Below are 25022 nucleotides of genomic sequence, written 5' to 3'. Positions count from 1 at the left end.
GACTAGTTCAAGCTTGCCATTTAAAAAAAAATAGGCTTTTGAAGTATTGAAGGAGTTAAAAATGCCAAAGGGAATTTTAGATCCTGAAAACATTTACTTAAAAAATCCATTAATGCTGTGGTATTTGTTTAAGCTTGCCAGTAGGGTATTTTCCTGTATGTTGGTAAGTGTTTCATTGGTCCCAATTGGGTATCACAACTAAATTTAGGGTGAAATTAATTAATTTAAAAATTAAATTAGCTGAGAAACTATTTATGCTTCTGCATAGTTCTAACATTAAAATATTCATTCCGCTTCCTATTAGTGAAAGTAATTACTATCTGGAACCATTGGAAATAGGCCAATATGGCATATTAAATGTATTCCTGAATTCTTTATACCTATTACTTAAAAATTGTTCATTCAAATGACAATCATTTAAGCTAAAATATTTTCCCAAAATACTGGAATGATGAATGGTTTTGCATTTATTATTTCTCCGTGTTTTCTCCTTTTAATTAATGGCTTACTATTCTTTGGAGATGAGCAAAGAAAAAAAATTGTCTGCCTTGCTTTCAGAAAACCGTTTTACCCCTTCTGTGTCTTCTATCGTTTCTTACCCACAAAGGTTATTTTTTTTTCAAGGCCTAGGAAAGGTTCTTGACATTTCTACTTTAAGGTTGTAGAATAAAAAAAGTCGTAGAGTTCTTTACCTACCTTGGTGGTGATTTAATTTATCTTTAATGCTTCTTGTCTACTGTAGTTGTAACCTATTGGTAATTTTCAGTTATAAAGTTTCATTTTCTCTTTTTTCAACTTATATTCCAGAAATTATTGCCCTTGAAAATAGGTCAAATTACTGTTTTTCTAAAAAATCTGAAACCTTAGTTTGGCACTCAAATGTAAAGTAGAATAATGTCACTTTTATTATATTTGGAAAAATACATATTGGAATATATTCTGACCAAAAGTGTAAAAATATTTAAGCAAAGTTGAGTAGCTATAAGTTGAGAACCACTTAACACACCCTTAGCAAAATTTATTTCCAAAGTGTGCTACAATAAGAATACTTTTAAAGTGGTGCATAGTCTAAAGATAAAGATACATTTTTCTAGTAGTTTTTGCTTTAGGCACACATTTTTTGAATAGATCTTTACAAGTGAAAATATGCCTACTCTAAGTATATGAAATGTTAATTTGTGGTTTAATTTTTTATGCCATGAGAAATAGTTTTATCATGAGAACTAATTGCTGAATTTTTTTTAATCAGAATTTTTCTTAAGAGTATTTTGATTTGATAGTAGACTTAGTAAACTAAGTCTTGGTATACTTTAAGTTTAATTACCTCAGTATTAACCATAGTCTGAAAGGGATTTTTAAGAGAGGTAGCAAAAGGAGCATACATTTCTGGGTAGTGTTCTGGTGTGTCATCTGCTGGTTTAATGCGGTTCTAACTCAAGAATTGGGCATCTCTTGTTCTGCTTAATTGTGTGTGGACACTTGGCAGGGGCGGAGGAGAGTCCCTGAATTTGAAAATGCCATCACCGATTTGTAAATGAGAAAGAAAGCCATAGTGACTTTCAGTATTTTCAAATATTCATTCCTTCAAGATGAGTACGGTGCAGATTTTGGGACTATTAGATATATTTTATTGTAAGTTATGATGACAAATCTCAGATGATTCATTTGGGGAGAAGAACTTAATTATTATACTAATCATTATTGAATAATTGTATTCATTTATTAGAAATTTTATTGTAATATTTTAGAAAAATCTAAAAAAAATCTATGTTTTTAGATCCAGTTTTTTGAAGTCTTTAATCTTTTTTTATATATTCCTGTGGGTGCCAAATCGATGGGTAAAATTGGCTAATATTCTTTATTTTTTGGCTTAGGCAAAGTATGAGCGGAAAGGGGAAATTAATATTTATCGTTCTTCTTAAAAATATTAAAATATTAAACTTTTTTTTATATATAGTGTACTATTTAAAAGTAGAGTTACTTATTCTTGTAATGTTGAAAGGTTTGAGTGAGGAGATTGTTTTTAAAGTTCTATGCTAAAAGATGTTCTATGATTCCTTAGCTCTATGGCGTTTCATATCATAGATGGAGAAATGGTGTGGAAGGTGCAGCGCCGAGTCCTCGAAGACCAGAGCAGTCTCGTCCGCTGTTTGTGGGATGAAGGCAGGAGCCCAGAGGTGAGAAGAGGCTGGGGCAGCAAAAGCCCCAGATGAAGCCTAGCCTACTGGGCCTCCCTGGGGCACCTGCTCTGCGGCCACCGATCTGCACGTGCTCTCTCAAGGGCGGCAGCCAAGCCGAAGAGACGGAGCCCCAGGGGTGAGCCCTTGGCTAGCCCAGCGGGTCCTGGGAGAAGACCAGCAGAAAGGCCTGGCCACTGAGGGCCAAGCCGACGCTGGGCTGGGCGCTGCCGCCCCGCTATCCGCCCCATCCCCGCCACCTCGCCTCCGGGACCACAGGAGCAGGGAGCACCGGGCCCACCTCTGACCTCTCGTCTCAGGTGCGCTGGATGTGGGCAGTGACACGGCCGCGGGGGCCTGGGACTCGCTCGGCAGCCTCTGCCCGGCGCACGTGGACTTGAGCATCTGGAAGACGGCGAGGGGCACCACGTTCAGCTTCAGCAGGTCCAGCAGGATCCTGGAGAGACAGACGCGCTGCGCAAGGAGCCTCCTCGCCCGGGCCAGGCTGCTCGGCCAGAGCGGGCAGGCGTGGCCGCCTCCCTCAAGACCCCGACTCTACGCTGGGCCTCAAGAGGGTCCGACAAGGGCGGTGGCTGGGAGAGCTGGAGGGTCGGGGGTCGCCGAGCGCGCAGCCCCGCCCGCGCCCGCTCACTTGAACACATCGGGGTCCATGGCGCCGCCCGCCGCCTGCACCAGCTCGTACAGCTCCATCTCCTCGGCGCTCAGCACCTTCTTCCGCCGCAGCGCGAGCTTCTGCAGGGCCGCCTCCAGCCCCGGTGACGCCCCCAGCCCCGGTCCGGCGCCCGGAGCAGCCATCTGCGCGGCCGCGGGAAAGTGCCCTTCCCGCCAGGCCCCTGTCCCCTGCCCAAGTCCCGTTCCCCAGCCCCGCCCCACGGGCGCGCCCACAGCCACCTCTACCCTCCGACCGTTCCTTTCCCGGCAGCCCGACCCCGGAGGGCAGGGCCGGCTTCGTCTCCCCTCGGTCCCTCGGTCCGCAGACGTGTACGCGCTGGACTGTCTGTTAGCTGTAGGGGAAAACGTGGCCGACCGCTGAGACCCGCTCCTTGGCGATCAGGGCTTCCCTGCTGGGCTGCCTCGGTCGTTGTCCCTTAGGTAGCAGCACCCAGCGCAGTGCCTGGCATCCAGTGGGCGCTCAATAAATGCCGGTGGGAAGAAGGGCAGTCAACACACTCTGTGTAATTGTTCTGCGCCGGTTCCCCACGAGAGGGCGTGCCTCGACGGCCCGAATCAGGAAGGCGCAGTCCTTTCTGCGGATACAGCGCGTGAGCCCGGGGGTCTAAGGGGCACAGCTGCCCCCAGTGCGCACGCGTAGTCAGAGGAGGCATCCATACTCCGGGCGGGCCTTCGCTGTGCGCATGCGCCTTTTGAGGGCGTGGCCCGCGGGGGCAGCGGAGCGTTTCCAGCCAGGCCAGGGGGCGAGACGCCTGGAGCACTTTGTTGCCGACGTATCTGCGCACAGACCCCGAACGGCGGACTCCGTCCTTGAGGCGAGCGACGCTGCGGACCCCACAGGTGAGTGGCAGGACCGCCCCGCGTCCTGGCGGCCTCTGGAACCTCCGCCGGCGCCGTCTCGGTCCCCCGCGCGCCCGGGCCGGAACGGCGGGGAGCCAGGCCGGCCGCGCCCTCCTGCCGCCTCCGCGCCCCGCGGCGGGGCTCGGTTACCGCGCGGCGAGCGGCCGGAGGGCCGGAGCTCCGAGGGAGAGCGGAGCCTCGGGTCGGCCGGCGGTGGGGGCCCGCCCGAGCCCTCCTCCCGTGTGGCTCGAGTTCTCCGAGCCTCAGTTTCCCCGTTTGTAGGAGGGGACCCCGAGGCTCCCCCACCGGACGCTGGTGAGCCCGAGCGGGAGCGCGCTCGGCCCTCGGAGCGGCCGGGGGGAGGCCTGGCGCGGTCCTGGCCTGTACATGTTCGCGTGTTTAAATGTGTGTGTAAATGTGGTGGTTACAGTACAGGTCAGCATCTGTGTAGGGCGGTGCTCAGAGGTGGGATCAGTAACAACGTTTTTTAAGGAGTGTAGGAGACACGCCCCAGAGACACTAGCAGGGCTGTGTCTTGCTGGAAACTCCGCGGTGATTTTAAGCAAGTCTTGGCCGCGCTGTGCAAAGGGGTCGTTTACACTCAGCTTTCAGGCCAGTGTAGAAGAGAGAACAAATCGAAAAAATCAGGCACATATTCACTTTGCAGCTGTTGCTGGTATTCTGGCTCCAGTCAAAACAGAAATCTAAGTGCTGGGCAGGACTCAGACACACCACTGGCGCGATTAACCTAAAAATAAAGAAGGAAAATGAGAGGCAGAGGAGTTTATTTTGGGCTCAAAGAATTGCAATTCAGGGAGCAGAGATTCAGGTAGAAACCCAGATAGTGTCCCGCTAGGGAGTAGAAGTCGGGCTTTGAAAGGCACAGAGGGAGGTTTGCATTACAAAGAAGGTTCATTGGGGTTCGCAGCAGAAAGCTAATCTTGGCTAAAAATAATTGATAAGGCTAGCCAGAGGAAGGCCAACGTCTGACTCTGGGATGAGCTGCAGGTTTCTTCCAGCGTTACTGACTTCAAAGGTTCCTGTTCTACCCCACGAGGACGTGCATAAGACCCACTTCCTTCATGGCTTCCCAGCTCCATTTAGAGCCCTTAGACATAAGTGACTGGTTGGTTCTGTTTCGCATTTCCCTGCCTCAATCAGGAAATGAACAAGGGGCCAGCTTGGAGGAAGCACTGGTCCCCCGACTTCTTCCTCTGTTCCTCCGTTGGCCAGGTTCTTCTCTCTGGCGGTCAGCCTTTCCTGCCCCTGGAATTCTTTCTTGGAAACAGTTTGGTGCTTTATTTTGATGATAGCTTTATTCCCATAACGTAATACTCACCGACTGAAAATGTGCACTTGAGTGAGTTTTAGTACATCCACAGAATTGTGCAGCCGTGACTGGGATCTAATTTCACAACGTTTTCCTCACCGCGAAAGGAAAGTCTGTATCCATTAGCAGTCGCTTCCCATTCCCCCTCCCCCATCCCCTGGCCGCCACTGATCTCTCTGTCTCTATGCCTCTTGTGGAGATTTCATATCACTGAAATCAGACAGTATGTTGTCTTTTGTAACTGGCTCCTTTCCCTTAATAGAGTGTTCTCAAGATCTATCAATGTTTTATCACCGTTTTATTCATTCTTATGGAGCAATAATATTCCATTGTGTGGATAGTTCACATTTTATTTCTCCATCAGGAGTGGACGGACGTTTGGATTGCTTCTGCTTTTGGGGCTGCTAGGAGTCATGCTGCTAGGAAAATCGACGTATAAGTTTTTGTGTGGACACATGTTATCATGTGTTGGGTACATACCTAGGGACGGAATGGCTGGATCATACAGTAACTTCATGTTTAGCATTTTCCGGAACTGCCCAATGGTTTTCCAAAACAGCTGCACTGTTTTACATTCCCACCAGCAGTCTATGAGAGATCCAGTCACTCCACGTCATCTTCAGTGCTTGTTCTTATCTGACTTTTTGACGGTAGCCATCCTTGGGGAGGGTGCTTTGCACCGTGGTTTTGAATTCCATTTCCCGAATGACTGGTGACGTCAAGAATCTTTTTCGCTGTGCTTGTTGGACGTTTGTACATCTTCTTTGGAGAAGTGTCTATTCAATCCTTTGTCCTTTTTTAAATTGGGCTACTTATCTTCTTATTGTTGAGTTGTAAGAGTTCTTCCTAAATTCTGGATACAATCCCCTTATCAGATGTATGGTTCGCAAATATTTTCTTCCGTTCTGTGGCTTGACCTTCTTGATGGTATCCTTTCAAGCTCACAAGTTTTTAATTCTGATGAAGTCCAATTTATTTATATTTTTCTTAGGTTGAGTAAGGGGGGGACAGTTATATGATGATGGATGGAAACTACACTTGTGGTGGTGAGCATGCTATAGTGTATACAGATGTCGAATTCTAATGTGCGCGTGAAACCTATACAACGTTATAAACCAGTGTTACCTCAGTAAAAATAAAAACTAAGAGAAAGCAAGCATTGGCTAACCCACAGTCATGAAGATTTACTCCTATATTTTCTTCTAAGAGTTTGTTGGGAGTTTCGGTAAACTACTCCATAGCATTGCTGCCTTGGCATCCATTTTGTGTGGCCAGGTGGCCTGCGGGGGCCTTGAAATGACACTAGCCTCTCTTGAGAGTACACCCCCTAGATGACGACCAGCAGAGTTGTTACCAGTTTCTCTCTGGTGGGACTTGAACCCACGATCCAGTGCCAATTCTGTTACCCATTTAGCCTCTCTCCACTGTCCCACAATCAGAGGGGACCCAAGGAAGAGTCCATGGGTGGGACTGGAACCCACAACCCCCAGCTCTTCCTTGGAGGGGTCTTTCCCGTTCGGTCTCGTAGAGTTGAAACAAAACTGAAGCTGAGCATTCTATAGCACAAGCTTTATTCAATGGCCGAAGAATAGAAAAATGGGAACAATTTCACAAATCAGCTTTTTAGCTCTAGGGGGATTAAGCAGGTGTTATATATAAGGGGTCAAGATCGTGAAGGGGAGGAATATTCATAGGAATATGGGGAACAGGGCAGGATTTTCTGGGGAATGCGGTGCCACCCCTCTTCATCCCTTATCTGGTCTAGAATTTCTTGTCATAGCTGTGGGTAGGTGTATTATGTAGCATGATAATGCATTACACTGAGTGTATGACGAGCTGTAGGGTCTGTGTCAGGTCAAGTCAGACTATCATGTTGCCTTCAGCTGGTTTTAACTGTTTTTGACCATGTGTCAAATCCATCTTCTCCTTCCTCTCTGTGGTTTCCTGTAAGCTAAAGATAATGTGTTAGCCTTGCTTTGAGCAGCATTGCACTTAATTTCCTATGGGGTTGGTGGGCCAGGTAACAGAGTCACAAGTAAATGTAAGTTCCTCATATGGTTCCTACAGCTTCCCTTGTGAGAAGCATTCTCCTCTCCCTGCACTCTCTAGCTTTCCCTTGTTTGCCCCTTAGATGAGACCCCTGGGAAGCTCACCAAAAGCTCATGTGGTTTGAATTGTCCAATCCAGATTTAGCCTGGAAAGCACTCTGCCTGCGGAACCCAATAAAGGTGTCTGCCCCAGGTCCCACCCTGCTCCCTGCCTGCTCTCTGCCTGCACCTCGTGCTGTGGCCCCTCTAGGTCCTCCAGGACCTGGGAGTAACACACTTCTCTATTTCACTTCCTCTGTGGTCTTTTGTTGAACCAGAGGTTCACCATCCAGTACCCCCAGGGCTCTGCCTAACAAATGTTAATTTGATAAGTCACCATACGTATTACAGGCATAGCTCATTTTGTTGTGCTCTGCAGATGTTGCCTTTTTTACAAATTGAAGGTGCAGGGGAAGAGGGAGAAAAACCCCCTTTTCCCCTTCTGATTCTTAAGGCTGGTCAGAGAATTAAAGATGACGCAAGACAAGTTAGCAGAAGAAAATAAAAGTTTAATATGTGCACACGGGGAAGTCACATAAGCATGAAGAATTCCAAAGACAGTCAGGGGAAATGAAGTATGTCTGTCTTTCTGGACTGAGAAGAGGAAGATAGAGGTCTGAGACTTCACAGTGAGAGAAGGCAATTTATAGAAAGATGAAAAGATTTCGTATTCGGTAAACAAATGTTTGCGTTGTCCTATCTATAGCCAGTGGGATGCAAAGGAGCTCTTTTGAGAAAATGGCCCTTGCTAGATGCCTTCTTGCCTACCACACCTAGAGTTATCTATGGTAAGAGCTTCTTCCTGGGACACAGCGTTCTACTTAATTCTTTTAGGCAGTTTGGGGGAAGGTCACATATTCTTCCAGAATCTTCTTAGCCTTGATTGTCTTCAGCTCAAAATAATCCGCATCCCAGGGTAGCACATCTTGGGGTGGCCTGCCCTGAACCCCATCAGTTCCTTTCTCTGAAACGTCCCGGGAAATTTCACATGTTAAAAGCTGAGCTGGTGACTCTGGAGAGACAAAGTGAGTTAGTAGCCAAGTAGTGTGAAATCTGCAAAGGGAGAAAAGAACATAGATTGGAGTGAGGATGAACAAGCAGAAAAGGGGTCGGAGCCCGTCTCCTCACACCACATTAAACCAGCCAGCCCCTCCAGCCTCCTGGGGATGTAGGGGAAGACAGGCAGGCCCCCAGTGGTCCTCATGGACTGGCGGGCTGCTCCATGTGGCTGGGCTCCTAGGCAGGTGCCTGGCTAAGAGGCTGCAGGGCCTACACCGTCTCCTCCAGGCCACCACGTATGGCAGTCAACCCCAGCAGCTCCCGCTGGTTCTCCTTGCAGTGCCAGATGCCATAGCCAAAATACACCACGAGTCCTGTAAGGGTGGCACAAGGCCTTTGGGGAGCTCCTGTTATAAAATTGCACAAGCCTCTTGGTTTGAAATGCGTTTTTCTGGATTTTTGTGAAAGCATTTCAGAACAAGGCCCAGTTATGTTTAGGCCACACAAGAGCAAGGTACTGGAGCTGTCATCCCCGCAGGAAGTGGGAGCCCACCTGAGAAGTTGCTCGAGACGATGTCAGCCAAATATCAGAAGGGGGCAAGGGGGCGGGCTAAGGCAGAGTGTTGTAAGTGGCACCATCTTGTCTGGGAGTCCACCATCCTGTCACCAACCCACTGAGCCAGACAGCCTGCAGGTGCCCCTGAAGTCCTATTCCACAAACCACATAGAAACCTGACAACATGGAGAGAGTTCTGGGGGAAGAGGATATCTGTTTCAGTTGTGCGTTGCTTGCACGGATTGTCATCATTTTGCTGTAAACAAGTTCACAGCCTGTCACACCCACCTTTCCACTTTCAAAGAAGTGGAAAGAGCAGAAGGACAAAGACGCCTCAGCCCCAGGAATAAATCAGCCTGGGGTGGGGGGTGGGGGGTTTGATGGTCATGTGATGAGACCCATGATCTGCCTCCCGTGATGTGGGGACTGGCATGGGCTAGATGCTCAGTCCACGCTACTTCTCACGGATATCCGCAAGTGGGGAGCTGCCGTTAGGGTCCCCCAGGGTCCCCCAGGCTTGACAGGTGCTCCTGTCTAGAAAGGGCTGTCATTGGTGTCTGAGGGGCCCTAGGGACGCCCCAAGCTGGAGGTCGTCCCCAGGAGTCTGCTTGCCTCCTTTCAGGACATCGTGTGCAGCTACGAGCTCAGAACAGCCAGCGTGAGTCCTGCCGATTCACAGAACAGTCCCCAGAGCTGCGCACTCCCTCGTCAGCGGATGAGGGTGCTTATTGCCATCCCGTTGTGCCCAGAGGTCAGGCGCTGCCCAGGGCCTCTCAGCCAGGTTCATACCCTCGTCCTCCCAGCGTCTTGCCTGACGCCCACAGCCCCACAGCTCCCAGTGTGGAGGGGCCTGGATGGTGCCCAGCTGGTGGAGTACCTGTGTTGGGATGAGGGATCAAGGAGGGTGTCTGCAGCAGTGGAAAGCGGGTGGGGTCCAGACCCGCCCCCACTCCCTGACTTGGACCTTCACTTCCACAGGCCTCCTAAAACCACCCCAGTGACCTAGGCTAGTCAGTTACCTGGTGGCTTGGGTGTCCTCACCTGTGAACCAGGCACGGTAGTTAGGCTTCCCTAGAACCTGGGGAACTCTGGTCTTGACCGTGTGAAGTATTGGTAGGGTGGGCTGAATGCCTGTGTCACCATGACGTAAGGCTCAGTGCTGGATCTGGCGCTCAGGGGTGTGGGCAGGCCCTCGGCACAGAGGGACCGTGGCAGTGACAGCAGGTGAGTCACAGCAACGCTTATGGGGACAGATTCAGGTGAGAGAAAAGGCAAAGGATCTGGTATCAGTGGACAGTGGCACTACAGAACTGACTCTGGAGGCATGTCTGGGTACCGGGACAGGCACAGAACCCAGGGTGCCACCCATTCCCGGAGGGGTGAGCTGATACACCAGCCTGGCAGGGTGGGGGATGGGGGGATGAACATCTCTAACGAAGGCCAGGTGTCCACCTGGGCTACACTCAGGGCCACAGAGTCACTTGTGTTCTGGGTCCTGGAGCCCTGACCCAGCTCCCTGGAAGCCTCGGGTTTCCACCCCGCCCTGGGATCCCAGACCACTGGAGCGGTTCCTAGCCGGGCTCCCTGGGGCGGCCTCCTCCCCACCCTCAGGGCCCCTCCCAAACATGGCCAGGTCCCCCTCCACCAGGCTCCCTCCCTTGCCCCGGAGGCAGGCCAAAGCAATCTCCATGCTTCCCTGTGACCCTGACCCTGCCTCATCCAGCCCTCCGGGCAGCCAGTGGTTCAAGGCTTCGGTCCTCAGGGCAGGGTCAGAGCAATGACTGAAGGCTGGTCAGGATCCATCGGGGCAGCCTGTCACTCCTCTCTCACCCTCGTAGGTGCCAGCAGCTGGCTTGTTGCTCCTCTCAGCTGCCCACCATGGCCTGGGGACTGCCCAGCACCGCCAGCCTGGCGCGCTTCTGCCAGAAGCTGAACCGGCTGAAGCCACTGGAGGAGTCCACCACGGAGACGTCGCAGCAGTGCCACCTGACCATGCTGGATCTGATCCTGCTGGGCATGGGTGCTACGATGGGCTTGGGCCTCTACATGCTCACGGGCACTGTGGCCAAGGAGATGGCCGGCCCTGTGGTGCTCGTGTCTTTCAGTGTAGCTGGCATGGCCTCCCTGCTGGCAGCCCTATGCTACGTGGAGTTGGCAGCACGTGTGCCCCGCAAGGGCGCTTCCTGTTTGTTCACCTGTGTGTTCATGGGTGAACTGTGGGCCTTCCTCATTGGCTGGATATTGCTCATCCAGTGTCTCATTGGTGGGATTGCCATGGCCCGCACCTGGAGCAGGTGACCTGGACGCCATCTTCAGCCACGGCATCCGCAGCTTCACCATGGCCCATGTGGGCAGCTGGCAGGTGCCGTTCCTGGCCCAGTACCCGGACTTCTTGGCTGCTGGAGTCATACTTTTGGCCTCCGCATTTGTCTCCTGTGGAGTCCACATCTCTTCCTGGCTCAACCGCACCTTCTCTGCCATCAGCTTGGTTGTCATCCTCTTCATCGTCACCCTGGGGTTTGTCCTGGCCCGTCCGGAGAACTGGAGCACTGAGGAGGGCGGCTTTGCGCCGTTTGGCTTCTCTGGCATCATGGCTGGTGCTGCCACCTGCTTCTAGGCCTTCTTGGGCTTTGGCGCTATTGCTGCCTCCAGCGAGGAGGGCCAGAACCCCAAGCGAGCTGTGCCTATGGCCATCGCCATCTCAGTTGGCCTGATGGCTGGTAGTAACATCCTCGCCTCCACTGTGCTCACCCTCATGGTGCCCAGGCACAGCCTGGACCCTGACTGGGCACTCGCTGATGCCTTCTACCAGCGAGGCTACAGCTGGGTGGGCTTCATCGTGGCGGCTGGCGCTGTCTGCGGTAAGAGGCCCTTCTGGGTAAGGTGGGAGAGGACAGGGTGGTGGGGCCCTGCCCATAGCCTCCCAAGACGACATCTCCATCTGGGCCTGTGTTCCCAGTTGCGTCCTGGGCCCAGGAAGGTACTAATGATTAGACTCGCCACCCAGGCTTTTTGGGAGGGACCTGCTCACCACCCCTCCCAATCGTACACAGAATGTCAGTTCTGGGCATGTGCTGCCAGGTCCTTTCCTGGTGGAAGGACTCAGCCTTCATCAGATTCTCCAGTGGGTCTGTCACCTGAACTGGGCTGTCCCATTCCTGGGTGGTGGGGGGGAACAGTTCAGTACCCTGCATACACTCAGGCTCACTCTGAGAGCCCAGATAAACTCATGCCCCTGTTACCAAGGGGCCACCCATGCTCTGGCCCCGATCAGCGACCGCAGGTGGGCTTGTCCACCATGCTGACTGGTCTCCCACCGTCTGCCATGGGCATGACCACTGTCCTGTTCAACATTCTCTTTGCTGTGCCACGCATCGTATATGCCGTGGCCACTGACGGGCTCTTCTTCCAGATATTTACCCGTGTGCACCCTCGCACACAGGTGCCCATAGTGGGCATCCTGGTGTTCGGGTTCCTCATGCCTCTCTTGGCAGTGCTGCTGGACGTTGAGGCACTGATCCAGTTCCTGTCCATTGGCACCCTGGTCACCCGCCCTGTTGTGAACACCAGCATTATTGTGCTACGCTTCCAAAAGTCTCCTCCATCTAGTCCCTTGGGCTCAGTCAGCCCTGGCCCTGTGGCTGAGGGGTATGAGGACTCCTCAGGACACAGACGGCTGGAGGACACTGAGCAGCCCTCAGCCCCTGAGCCTGGGCAGCTGTGACCAGCCCTGAGGCCCTTCCTTGGCTCCATGAGTGGATGCAGACCTGGAGTCGCCGTGGCCTGGGCACTCCGTGTCCTGGTGGTCTCAGCCATCATTCTGCACTGCGTGCTGGCCTTTGGGAACTCGGTCCTGCACCTCCCACCCTGGGGCCACAGCCTGCTGCTCCTGCTCAGCTCCGTCGTGTTTCTGCTCAGTCTCCTCGTCCTGGGGGCCCACCAGCAACAGCGCCGGCAGGACGCCTTTCAGGTACTTCCTCCAGCCAGCACCCCTCACTCTCAGCCCAGCCAGCTCCCTTCGCCCCTTCCTCCTCTGCCGTGGCAGGATACACCAGGGTTCACGGAGTGGGAGCGGCCAGTACCCCATCCCCCTCTTTCTACATGGCGAGTGGGCCCTTGTCTCTGGAACCTCCACAGGTGAAGAAAGTCTCTGTGGACTCCCAAGAAATCAGGCCCTGGCCCAGCAGCCCTGCCCTTGCCCCCTCAGGTTCCCATGGTGCCCCTGATTCCAGCCGCGAGCATCCTCCTCAACGTCTTCCTCATGCTACATCTGAGCTCCCTGACCTGGCTGCGGTTCTCCATCTGGCTTCTGATTGGTGAGTAGGGATCAGGCTGGGACCCTGGGTTGGCTGCAGGAGGAGGGCAAGCAGGGAAGCTGGGCTGGGACCTGCCCCTCAGGCATGTGCCATCCTTAGAGGACTTGTGGTGTATTTTGTCTACGGCATCTGGCACAGCAGGGAGAACCAGCGGGATCTGCCGGGGTTGACTGCCACACGTGGCAGCCTAGAGGAGACGGTGCAGGCCCTAGATTCCCTAAATCCAGAAGACACAGCCCGCCTATCCCCAAACCTCACGTCTCTTAGACGAATTGCACCAAAGAGAGAGATCCAGACCTAAGAAATGGACTAAGCCAAACCAATCACTCATCCGTTCCTAGATAGAATGTTTGTTTCTCGTTCAGTAAACCTAAGCATGTTAACGGGAAAATCATGTAGCAGACAGGTGTTCTAAGATGACAGAAGAAAAAACCAGAACTCGAGAGTCAAAGAGTTCAGCTCATGAAACAATTCCCCTCAAAAGCAATGAGCAAACATAGCATCACTGTAAAATGACATCCTGAACTGAATTCAATGTTCCTGACAAAGCATTTGTGGATACGAAGAAACAAAACTTCACATAAGAAATACTCAAAAGAGAACTGGGTACGAAACAGGAAATGAGAAGTTAGAATTGGCAGAACCAAGGAAAAAAATGAAGAAAAAGAAAACTCTCTGAAAAAAGGCTAAATGGCAAGGTTCATAAGGGCAACATATTTGTTCAAAATTATAAGAGACATTGAATAAAGAAAGGATCAAGCAGAACAAAAGCGAAGAAAAGATATTGAGACAGGATCAGAGAGAAAATCATAGATTCCTGGGAGAAATAGACTGGAATGGTCAACTCCAAGTTCTATCCTCTTAGAACCAAAAGACTTGAAAAAAAGAAAAACAAATTCCTCTCAAGTTCCAGACATTCCCAAAGTTCCCCACCCCTCAAAGCCAATTCACACACAACTGGGAGAAAATGGATTTACGTTCTCCATCTCAACAGAACATACAGAGCAAGACAATGTTTTTAAAAAACTGAGTAAGAGTCATTGTGGGCAAGTCCTTTACATTCCGCCAAGCTGTCCGTGCATCAGGCAGCAGAACAAGAGAGTTAAACGTGCAACCCCCGGGGAGTCCTGATTCCATCACGGGAAGTCTTTGAAGGACCAACTCTACCCAATAAGAGATGACTGAGGAAATTTGATTCATGGGGGAAGCTTTAGCACATAAGTATGAACAGGAGGAACAAGAAGATTTCTATTGACTTAAATCCATATCCAACAAAATCAATCCTGAGTATAATGGATTATGCTAATGCATGTAAAAAATTCACGAGTCCACAGTGACAGTCACAACAGAAACTTTAATGGTATGAAAGGGGGAGGGAAGGTTCTTTTCCACAGCACTGTGCCAGCAGCTACAAGTATAGAGGAATGACGAAATTAGGAAATGTCCAGTGCACAAACAGGAATACGATAAGTGACACACAGCAGGGCTCATTAATGATGGTAAAAATTTTAGAGAAAGATCTTTAGAGAAGAGGATATTCATACACTCTCAAAGTACCACTCACCAAATTGCTAGTGATAGAAAGAAAAAAAAGGCCTCTTCACAATGAACCGATCTCGTGGGCCCTCCAGAACAAAGTGACCAATGCTAGTGACACAGTAACGGTGGTGGATAAACTGGACATCCTTGGTCTCCAGGGGGCTGCGCTAGGACGCTCACAGCAGAAACTAACTGTATAGTGTTCTTGGCAGAAGTGTGAGTCTGAATTTCATCAGGAGGAAACGGTCAGACAACTTCAGGATGCAGACCACTGAGCCAGACGACTGACCTGTCCCCTGCAAACAAGGCCACATCACCACCACCACAGACAACCACAAAAAGGTGAGGAGATATTTTTGGTCCCAAAAATATGGACTAAAAGAACACAATACCATAATCCTTTCAGTCCTTAGGAAGCTAAAATATCTCTTCTCCTCTTTGTGGTCGTCGTCTTTGTGGTGGCACTGACTGTTGGAAGAAAGGTCAGTTGTCTTGTTCAATGGTCTACGTTCTGCAGCTGTCTGATAACGACCTCATGATGAAATTTAGCCTGCACATTCTCACCAAGAACACTGCGCGGTTACTGCTGTCTGCTCCTAGCACAGCCCTGCTGGTGGCAAAGAACGTCCGGATCGACACGTTGTCTTTGCCCACTTGCTCCTGATTCTGGTTACGTAAGGGATGGGAATGGAGAGGAGCGAGGGTTAAGGTCTCAGAACCGTGTGTGCATCTAGGCATTGGGCTCCTTCGCGATGTCCCACAACTGGAGGCTGAGGGGCTGGGATTGCTCCCATCGAAGCAGGCTTTTGGAGTAAACATCGTGGAGAGTGGTTTGTGCTTGTGATGTGGATTCTCAGCAAAGGATCCCTCTGGTGTTCTGTTTGGGCTGGAGCTGGATTGGCTGTTTTAGATGTGTTGCATCAAGTGGAAAATCGACTTTTCCTAATGGGGTTTCTTCTTTTCTTGTTTTTGGAAGTCCTTGGTATCTGAGAGAGAGAGAAAAAACAAGCCAGTGTGAGTCTTTGTCAGGTCCTGCTGCGAGCTGAGCCTGGAGGGCTGGCTACATGGTGACAGAGGCCAGGAGCAAGCTGAGCTCCTACTGGGAGGAGGAGCTGAAGGGGAAAGTGAGATCCAAAGTTAGAAGAAGAACCTCCCTAAACTTCCATCCAGTCTGCGGTGCGGGATCCAGGGAGCCCTGTCCTCGCCCACCAGGAGCTGGTGACATCCGGGCTCAGAGCTGCTGCAGAGCCCTAGCCAGATCCCCACCACCCTGTCCTCAGCAGCCACTTCACTCCTGAATCCCCTTCGTCTGGAGCAGAGGGATGGTTGTCTCACACCTCCCAGGGAGGGATGTGCTCAGCATCCATCACACATTCAGAAACAGACTGCTGTGGGAAGGAGGGGACCCTTGGCAGAGAGGCACGCCCTCTTTCTCTCTCTGTCCCAGCACTCTGAGGCGGAAGGGCAGGCGATGGGAAGAGGTCTGGCATGGAAGAGCCTACAGGGACCTCAGAACATATCCAAATCCAGTTCCACCTTCTGCAGATGAGGAGTGGGGATGCCAGGGGGCTCAGGCCTAACTAAAGCCACCTGAGCTGTTATTGACAACCCTGGGGCCAGAACTCAGGCCTCTCCCTTTGTGTCCATTTCGGGGAAGGTGAGAGGAAAGGCTCCAGTCCGGAGGTGTCGACAGAAAGTAGATACTGTTGGGTCACCTTGGCTGGACGAGAGTAAGGCTTTACAGAGAAATATTCTCCCGAGGGACTGAGGAAGAACCCCACAAGGGGAAGCGCACAATGGAATTAGCAAAAAAACAGCAAGGAGTATAACCATGGACGCACTCGTTTTCCTTCAGTCCTCCTGTTGATTCCACACCAGGATACACCTTAGGGCATTGCTAGGAATATTCTCAACGTCTAGACCAGAAAGTCTCTGAAGGGGATGCAGAAGGCAACTGGTTTGACTAGGTTCTCTTCCACCTGCCCTTCGATTCCCCCAAAGCACTCCCTCGGGAAAGATTCCTTTTTAAGATTTACGCCGGTATAAAGAATGGCATAAAGAAGCATAAACCTAACTCTTTTTCCTAACGTCCAATTTATTTACTATTATATTTTCTTTAGGGGAATGAATATAATGGTTCTCTTTGAGGATTTTACTTAATGACCAAAATTGATCAATAGTAAAATTTTCCAACTGTAGCGCCAAACCCATTGGACTTGATTTCAATTTGATGGACTGTGAACTTCACATTTTACATTATAAATATGAAAGAAGGGACTGGCGTGGTGACATAGTGGTTAAGTTTGCACCCTCTGCTTGGGTGGCCCAGGGTTCCCGGGTTCAGATCCCAGGCATGGACAGACACCCCACTCATCAAGCCATTCTGTGGCAGACTCCCACATACAAAATAGAGGAAGATTGGCACAGATGTTAGCTCAGCTACAATCTTCTTCAAGGAAAAAGAGGAAGATCGGCAACAGATCTTAGCTCAGGGCCAATCTTCCTCACCAAAAAAAGAAAAGAAAAGAAAGAAGAGAAAAAAATTAAGAAAGTACTAAATTCTGTTATTTGTATTAGGAAGGTATTGTTATCTGTAAACCGGGTTTCAATGTAATGTTTATTTCTCATTTTATCTTGTATTCTAAAAAGTTGGAGAAAGTCTTTTCCAAGTAGAGTTCTTGTAAGTCTAATCCATTCAACTACCTCTTTTTCTTCTTCATTTTCTGGCATGTTGTACAGATAGTACAGTTGAGAGAGGAATACAATTCCATCAAGGACTGATGGATACTCAGACATTTCAATGAAGCACTGACATGTTTGGCACATTTCTATGCTGAACCTGAGGTCATAGGAGACAAAGGGTTGTTCTTATCTCTAGCTGCATAAAAACCACTTGAGAGCTTTCTAAAAATACTGAAGCCCAAACCCCACCCCACACCATTTCAATGAGAATCTTGAGTTGTGAGGTCAAGGCGTTCATCTAAATAAAAGTCCCCAGTTGCTTATTACATGGCAGTACTACTGCCAGCTCCGAGGAGGCCCTGAGGTGGGGACACTCGGTCCCTGGAAGCCCCATGCAGACCAGCCAAGGCCTGCACACCTGGGGCTGAGGAGAAACCCGACACCAGGCCAGTCCAGCACTCCCACCCAGGCTCTCAATGAGGTTTTTTCTTTTTAAAGATTTGCCCTGAGCTAATATCTGTTGCTAATCTTTTTTGTTTTCTTCTTCTCCTCCTTAAAGCCCCACAGGACATGGTTGTATGTTCCAGTTGTAGGTCCTTCTAGTTCTGCGCTGTGGAACGCTGCCTCAGCATGGCCTGATGAGCAGTGCTAGGGCCGTGCCCACGATCTGAACCGGGAAAACCCTGGGCTGCTGAAGCAGAGCGCGTGAACTCAACCACATGGCCATGACCCAGCCACTCGTTTAGTTTTTATAACCGGGGCTCTTTCTCCTCAGTTCCAACACTTCGTATTCACATGGAGAAGTCCAGGGTTAAGGGTTGTCCTAGGTCGGGTTCCCTAACACATACAGGAGGAATATCCATGTGCAAGTGATCCGTTTGGACAATGCTCCCAGAAGCAAGAGGCAGTGGAGTTGGGGAAGCAGGGAAGGGAAGGCAAAGAAGCCAAGAAAGTGTGTGATTTCAGACAAAGCACAATGTGTTCAGTGGCTCAAAGATGCTTTGTGATGAGGAGGACCGTGGGGCTGGGCTTCCCCTTGGCTAAGACGAAAGGTGAGAGGGAATATCAGGACAGCGGCAGTGGAAACACAGCAGAGGTCAGAGTGCACACAGGAGACAGAGATGGAAGGGCCTGGCACAGTGGCAGCCCCCACGGAGGACAGAGGTGAGACCCGACAGAGGTAGCACCAGATGTTGAACAGAACAAACAAGGGAGAGAGAAAAGAGCAGGAGACTGAGCTATAAGCTTATACAGAGAGCACTGAGGAATAAGTGCAGCTGAGAGCCCCGGATGGGCTCACCTCTGGACCCTAAGCTTGAAGGCCAGGGAATCTGCATGCTAGTCTCCACTTGCTGAGCCGCAGTTTTCTTTCGAGAATCCTCTTTTGGATGACAGTTGAGGCATCAATGTGGCCAATGACTTGACACCCCTGCTTGCTGGCATCCGAACACTCAAGAGCATCACCCTTCAGCGTGGGAGGGGTCTTCATCCTGAGGGATGCCTCCAAACCCAGCTCTGAAAAGAAAACCACAGCCAACAGGATACAGTTATTCACGACCCACAGTGACTTACTCCCCACCCGAGAGCGACATCGAATAAGGAAAGCGGCTCGAACAACAACGTCCATCTGAAAGTCCGTGGGGGTGAGGTGAAGCCAGTGCAGACAGTGAGATTTTCTTTTTTGTCGATCTTTCTTACAGTGCTCAGTGGTGATGAGATGGTCAGGAGGCAAACACACTCCCATTTGCCAACAGATATCAAGAAAAACAGAATTGATAAAGACAGTGTCTCAGTAGAGAAGACAAAGGGAAGGAAATCACATGGACAGAGGTTGTCCTACTGGCAGGAAGGAGATTGTAGAGATCACGCAGAACCAGAGTGCACGGGAAAACATAGGAGAGAAAAAACTGTGGGAGGGTGAAAGCAGGAGAGTTTACAAAACTTGCATATATATATGTCATATATGTGCCCTATACAAGGTACACACAAAATACATAGAATGTATGACATAATATATAAATACATCTATGCATATGTGTTTTTTTGTCTAATGGAACAGATGAATAAATAGGGATTTGGAGGCATTGAATATGACGTTCTAATCACTATTCTGGTCAGTTGAAATTGGAAAACATTTAGAAGTGCAAGAAGAAGGAGAAAGCCTGTGGCGAGAAACAGATGACCCGTGGAACACCAGGAGGAGGACGGTGAGGATAACACAAAGAGCATTGACGGAATCTCCAGAGAAGGATCGCTTACGTTCCCCCGAATTCCTCTGTGGAAACCGGATCCCCAGTGTGATGGTGTTCGGATGTGGGGCCTTTGGGCGGCAGGGCCCTCATGAATTGGATTAGTGCCCTCATAAAGGAGACCCCACAGAGCTCCCTTATCCCTTCCAGCACGTGAGGATGGCGCGAGAAGACAGTCTCTGTCAACCAGGAAGGGGGCTCTCCCCAAACCTCGAAGGTGCCAGCGCCGTGATGTTGCACCTCTCAGCCTCCAGAACTCCAATAAATAAATTTCTGCGGTTTCTATGTCACCCAGTCAATGGAATTTTTGTGCCAGCAGCCTGAATGGACTAAGAAACTATCGTTGGCCAAAAAACCTGGCGTGGAGCCTGGTTTCCTGCTCAGGCCCCTGTGGAAAGTGAGCAGGAAAGAGAGCCACTAGGCCAGTGAGGCTGAGTCTTGGCTGGGATTGGGGAAGCCAAGGAGAAGGAAAAAGAAAGGCTAGAGGGTGAGCAGACAACTCAACAGCCCAAGATCTGACGGCACTTGTCAGGGCTACGCCTCCCCTGAGCCTCACTGAGACTTTCTGTAGGACCTGTCCATGAGCGACAGGGCGCTCCTTGTTGCCCCACCTCCGCTTGAGAACATGGGTCTCTCCTCCTTCCTCAGAGGACACCGTCACCTGAAGGATGAGCACCAGGCAGCTCCAGGGCCCAGGAGGAGATGCTGAGAGTGGTGGAGGGTGAGGAGGAGCAGACCCAGAGGAAACGATGTCAGGGTCTGGAAGCTCAGTTGGAAGCAACCCCTCAGGATCCTGAGGAGAAAAACACTGAGGACATGGACTTAGAGATGAGTCGAGATGGTGAATTAAATAGCGTCTCCTAAAAGAGACTGACTTGTGCACATTAAGGATGAAGGTGGCCCTTTCCATGAAACAGAGGGAAAAAAGTGAAGAATAAGGAGGACACTGAGCCGTGCGCCAGTGTTTCCATGGGGACTGAATGTGTCTAAGGCACTGTTACTGGGGGCACCTAACAGGAAAACTGGCCTGACGATGGATCCTGAAAGGAGAGGGGAAAATGGGCAAATGTGCCTTTCTGACAGAGAAGGGAAGATGGGGTCCAGAGAGAGTGGAGACCATCAAGACTGCTCTGCATCAGACGGAAGAAGGCACGCAGAATCATTTTGTAAGTGTTAAAGCACCAGAAAGATACAGGGGTAGATTTGACATAGTTGTTATCAAGCAATTTTTATTGAATCAGACACTGTAGAAATGATGTCCTTAATACTCCCAAGAGTATTAACGCAGTATGAGTAAGAGTATGGAATGCAGACCTAATTCTCAGGGGATTCAGATGAGGGAATTGAGATGTAAATACCTAAGAGATTAAACAACCTGGCCAAGGGAAACAGCCTGTAAGATGCAAACCCGGGACCTGGGGCAAAGCTGATCCTAAAGCCCAGGCTCTCACCACCTCGTTCTCTCAGAGCCTCATGGGTTTCAACCTGACCCGAAGCGAGCACGGGAGAGGCCCCATTGCCGCCTCCCCCCACAACCCTGTGACGCCCAACACATGGACTAGAGCTCCCTATTCTTTTCTTCCTTACCTTGGAAGAGTGAACCTCGGTTTCCAGAAACACTGTTGGCTGCAAAGCTCCAGGTGGTGAAGGAAAGACCAAGCGTGGCTTTGCCATCCCCGCAATGGAACTGGTCCAGCTGCAGCCCCAGATAATTGCTCCCCCAGCTGCTTGGCTCCAGCTGTGCTTGTGAAGTTTGCATCTCTGTCCTTTGGAAACTCAAGTTTCCACTCAAAGGCCCTTGCTGACAAGCCTCCCAGGAAGGAGCTGAAACAAGAAGTGGTTTCAGTAGGACCAATCCGAGTTTCCCGTTGCTAAGCTCTCCCAGACCACTCATTTCAGAAGTCCCTGCTTGTCAGTGGTCTCAGGAAACAAACTCAGACTTCACGTCTATGAAGGAGATGTCGCCATGACGTGTGTGCCTGGGGAGGCCGAGATGGCAGGTGCCCAGGCTGCAGTGGCCCTGAAGTGGACAGTCACCCACTGGAGTCCAGAGGGCTTTGCATGGGCAGATGAGGTCATGCCTATTACTCTCTTACTAGTAACCTTAGTCCAGGAGCCTACAGAGAAGGTTCTAAAGAGGACTCAGGACATGGGGGAGAAAGAGTTGCTGGTGTCTACCCAGAAGAATATCAGAGGAAGGGAAGAAGTATGCTCCCAAGGCTTCTGTTTCCAGTAAGAAGGGAGTTGGCAAACTGTAGACCAAGTTTGGAATCTTTGCAAAGTTCTGGAGCCTTTTGACCTTCCTTTTCTGTAAGTTATGGCTGCCCTCCACCCACCCACACATATATATATTCTTTTGCCACTTGGTGGGCAAGGGGGGGGCAGGTAGTAGCAGCTATAAGTAATGTAGTAGAGGTCTGAGACCCTTATAAGAAACTTAGGGACCAGAGGTGCTACGGCATCAGGCTTTGTGTGGTTCTTCACGGACGTAAGATGGTGCATAGTCCTTATGTTACACACTCTTCCGGGGGTCTGGGCTTTAGTCCCTAATCCAACAGGTTTCAATTTCTTCTGTGAAATGAAAATCTATTCTCAGAAAGAGGGCTAACCAAAGACCTGAAATAGCCTCAGACCAGTCCAGGTCAGGCTAAGGCGGATCATAACCCCCAGGGCCTTCTCCACACCACTGTGGGTTCCCCTTTCTCCTCCCCTCTGCACATCCTCATTGCCACCAATGTTTGTTTTAAATGTTTCGTAAAAATCTCATTTGGGATGGTGTTACCATGTGGATTCCTGACAACACACTCTACGAGACTCTCATCATTGACACCTGGATCCATGAATCTCCTTCTGCTTCTCTGATCCTGTCCTCTCCACACGATCAAACGTCTGAATAATCCAATCACCCAGAAGTCCTGTTCTCATCATGGTCCAACTCTACACATGCAGACGCCTCCCCCTGCCTTTGTAGTCCTTCTGTCCTGTGACCTCATGTTCTTCTTTGCTCATAAGTTAGACGAGGGTCCTATCAGGCACACTGGTTGTTGACATTTCCATGAGATTAGAACACTAAGACGTGACTCACGCTTGAAGCTCTAACCCACACATGGAAGAAGTCACTGAGCCTACACAGAGGATGAAACCCATGGCCATTTATGGAGGAGGGGAAACCAGAGCCAGAGCTCTGGCTTCACTGAAACCAAGGGGCACAGGCAGGATGTGGTGTCCAGGATCTCGTTTTTAAATCTTCAGAGGGAGGTAGTCACCCCAGAGGAAGTAGTGCATCAGCTCTGAACCCCAAATCATGAGAACAGACCTCCAGAGTAATTGAGTAAAACTGCTCCACGTGTGGATGGGCAGAGAAGAGTGGGGGACACTGCTCAGGAAATGCAATTAGCAAAAACACTGCAGGAGATGAGATGCGTCATCTTAAAGAAAGAGGTCTGACGCATACCTACTGTGCCCCTGCTGTAGTGCTGGCTGTGAGGTGGTCATGATCCCTTCTCTCTCCCACCTGGGGAAAAATGGCTTGCAGATGCCACTGAGGGACAGGCTGAGAGGGACACAGCTAGGGACTAGGATGACAGCACAGCTCCCAAGCCCTCCTGAAATCTGTACGTAAAACTCGGTCCGACAGCCTGCAGAAAGTGTATCTCTACCTGGCCAGCCGTGGTGAGCTAAAAAAATATGGAGGCTAACTGGGAGACCACTTGGATTTTTCTGCTTTCTAATGGGAGTACTCACTGGCTGCCTCCAGAGTCAATCTGACTTGAGGCTCATCACACGGAAAGGCAGTGCTTCTGAGGGGTTCCCCGGAGGCAGACAGATCACGAGGACTGGAAGGAGTCGAATTCTGTTCACCTGATGGATCTGGAAGGATTCCATTCACAATCTCCTTCTCCTGCAGCTCCCTCTCCAGACTGGTGAGAGAGGGAAGAGAAAAGAAGAGATCAAGAAGGATTAGACACCACAGTGTCCCAGCTGGTTCTGATTGAAGGGTAGGGGTCCAAGGGACTGGGGCAAAGCCTGGCTGTCCTGGAACAGGAGAGAGGGAGAGAGAGAGAACGAGAGTGAGCAGAACGTGCTCAGTGCACTGGACCGACAGTGAGGTGGTGACGGGGCTGCGCTCTCCCTGTAAGGCAGACGCATCACACTCGGAGACCTATATAATGGCTTCCAGTTTGTGAATACATTATGTTGAATGTACATATGGCAGCCCAGCGAATGCAGGCTTCAGAGGCATCGTGGACTCCCAGAGATCTTGTGCCTTCTAGGCCATTTTCTGTCAATACTGCGACCTGTTATTTATTTACTTTTTTTAATTTTGTCTAGATCCTTTCTGGCTATGCTATACCTATGAAGGACCTAAGGCCATCAGTTGGGAAAGCAGACATGCATCTCATCCTTGTTTTAGCCTTCCAAGAGAGAACCAAGGGATTTCTTTCAGGGCAGGAAATCCCTGAGACTTCTTAGTTCCCCTTGTCAGACTGAGGCCACGAGTACCACAAAGACAAGAGACAACCTCGTTCAAAGGGCTTTGCCATCGTTGCTGGAGTGAGCGGAATCAGCAGCAGGGGCGGTGCTGGTTCCCCCTTGCCTGTGAACCCTGGGGCTCTTTGGCCCTCAGGGTCTTTCTTTCAGGTGCTCTCCCCACATTGTACCCTTGCTTATTAGCCCTCCTCATTCATTGTTACCTGGGGCTCAGCGATTCTTGTTCTTCCTCCTCGTCATCGTCTTCCAGGTTTTCTGCAAACAAAATCCAGACAGAGATGAAATAGTGCCCCTTCACCTGTTACAGACACAAAGGCCTGCCTGGGCACGGACAGCAGTGACCTGTGTATGAGGTCAGGACACACTGAGAGAATTGCACTGACAGCCCCATGTGTGACTTTGAAGGAATGGCCTGGGATGGTGTCCTGAGCCATCAGGCAGAATGTCCTTGATCTGCTGGCTCCCCATCATGGCATGCTCTGAGTTTAACTGGGTAAAGATCAAATATCTTTTGTCTCCAGGTCATTGGGCAGTTGTCCAGTTTCCCTCTGGAATTCTCTAGTTCTCTCCTCCTCCTTCCGCAAAGCTGGCTCCCAGTCTCAGTGACTCTATGTCCTCTCAGAGCTCCCACATGGACCCTACTCCTTCCTCTAAAAGGAGGATAGAAAACCCCATGACTCACCCCTCCATACATCCCGGGACTTCACGGGATCCTGCATGTTGGCTTTTACAACATAAGAGGGGAAAATATTCTTGTGGAAAGTGTTCTGTTACAAATCAACGTATCTGCCCCAAGATTTTCGGATTATAACTAAATAAACCCCAAACAGTTAGGAGTATGATCCCTTTCTGAAGCACATTCATGAGCATCCTCTTCTTTAGTAGTTACAGCTACCAGGCAACACATCTTTTGACCCATTTTACAGATGAGGAGACAGAAATCCAGGAAGGAGAAATCAAATACTCTCCTGTAGCTATAAAAGCCAAAGCTCAGGCAAGAGCCTGAGGAGCTCTAGCTCAGTCCAGGATTCTTTTCACTCTAACAAGCTGCCTCCTGTCACGT

At 50.3% G+C, this 25022-nt stretch overlaps 3 protein-coding genes across 4 annotated transcripts in view; 2 read left to right on the top strand and 1 right to left on the bottom strand.

Annotated features, from left to right (window-relative positions):
• Positions 1-3365, top strand: part of LOC138915108 (PAN2-PAN3 deadenylation complex subunit PAN3-like) — a 67149-nt gene extending 63784 nt beyond the window's left edge. The window contains exons 7-8 of the mRNA XM_070219880.1: positions 2086-2177; positions 2498-3365. Coding sequence (XP_070075981.1) covers positions 2086-2177; positions 2498-2578 — 173 coding nt within the window. The 3' untranslated portion in view covers positions 2579-3365. The remainder of the gene's footprint in view (positions 1-2085; positions 2178-2497) is intronic.
• A 209-nt stretch (positions 3366-3574) lies between these two features.
• On the top strand, positions 3575-13944 carry LOC100066066 (cationic amino acid transporter 4-like). The gene is given in 5 exon segments (XM_070219904.1): positions 3575-3710; positions 10521-10974; positions 10976-12652; positions 12890-12998; positions 13100-13944. Coding segments are annotated over 4 exon segments (2400 nt in total). The 5' UTR covers positions 3575-3710; positions 10521-10560; the 3' UTR covers positions 13300-13944.
• A 388-nt stretch (positions 13945-14332) lies between these two features.
• Positions 14333-25022, bottom strand: part of LOC100147553 (neuroblastoma breakpoint family member 6) — a 31203-nt gene continuing 20513 nt past the window's right edge. The window contains exons 13-17 of one of the 2 annotated variants that reach the window (XM_070219875.1): positions 24163-24214; positions 23213-23388; positions 21056-21292; positions 18520-18734; positions 14333-15523 (exon numbers count right to left, since the gene is read on the bottom strand). In XM_070219875.1, coding sequence (XP_070075976.1) covers positions 18529-18734; positions 21056-21292; positions 23213-23388; positions 24163-24214 — 671 coding nt within the window. In that variant the 3' untranslated portion in view covers positions 14333-15523; positions 18520-18528. The remainder of the gene's footprint in view (positions 15524-18519; positions 18735-21055; positions 21293-23212; positions 23389-24162; positions 24215-25022) is intronic. The other variant, XM_070219874.1, reaches the window with a different exon arrangement.

This window comes from Equus caballus, chromosome 8 (assembly GCF_041296265.1).
Source record: "Equus caballus isolate H_3958 breed thoroughbred chromosome 8, TB-T2T, whole genome shotgun sequence".
Taxonomy (NCBI): Eukaryota; Metazoa; Chordata; class Mammalia; order Perissodactyla; family Equidae; genus Equus; species Equus caballus.
The sequence above is the reverse complement of the archived record's forward strand: the minus strand, read 5'-3'. Positions and strand labels throughout refer to the sequence as shown.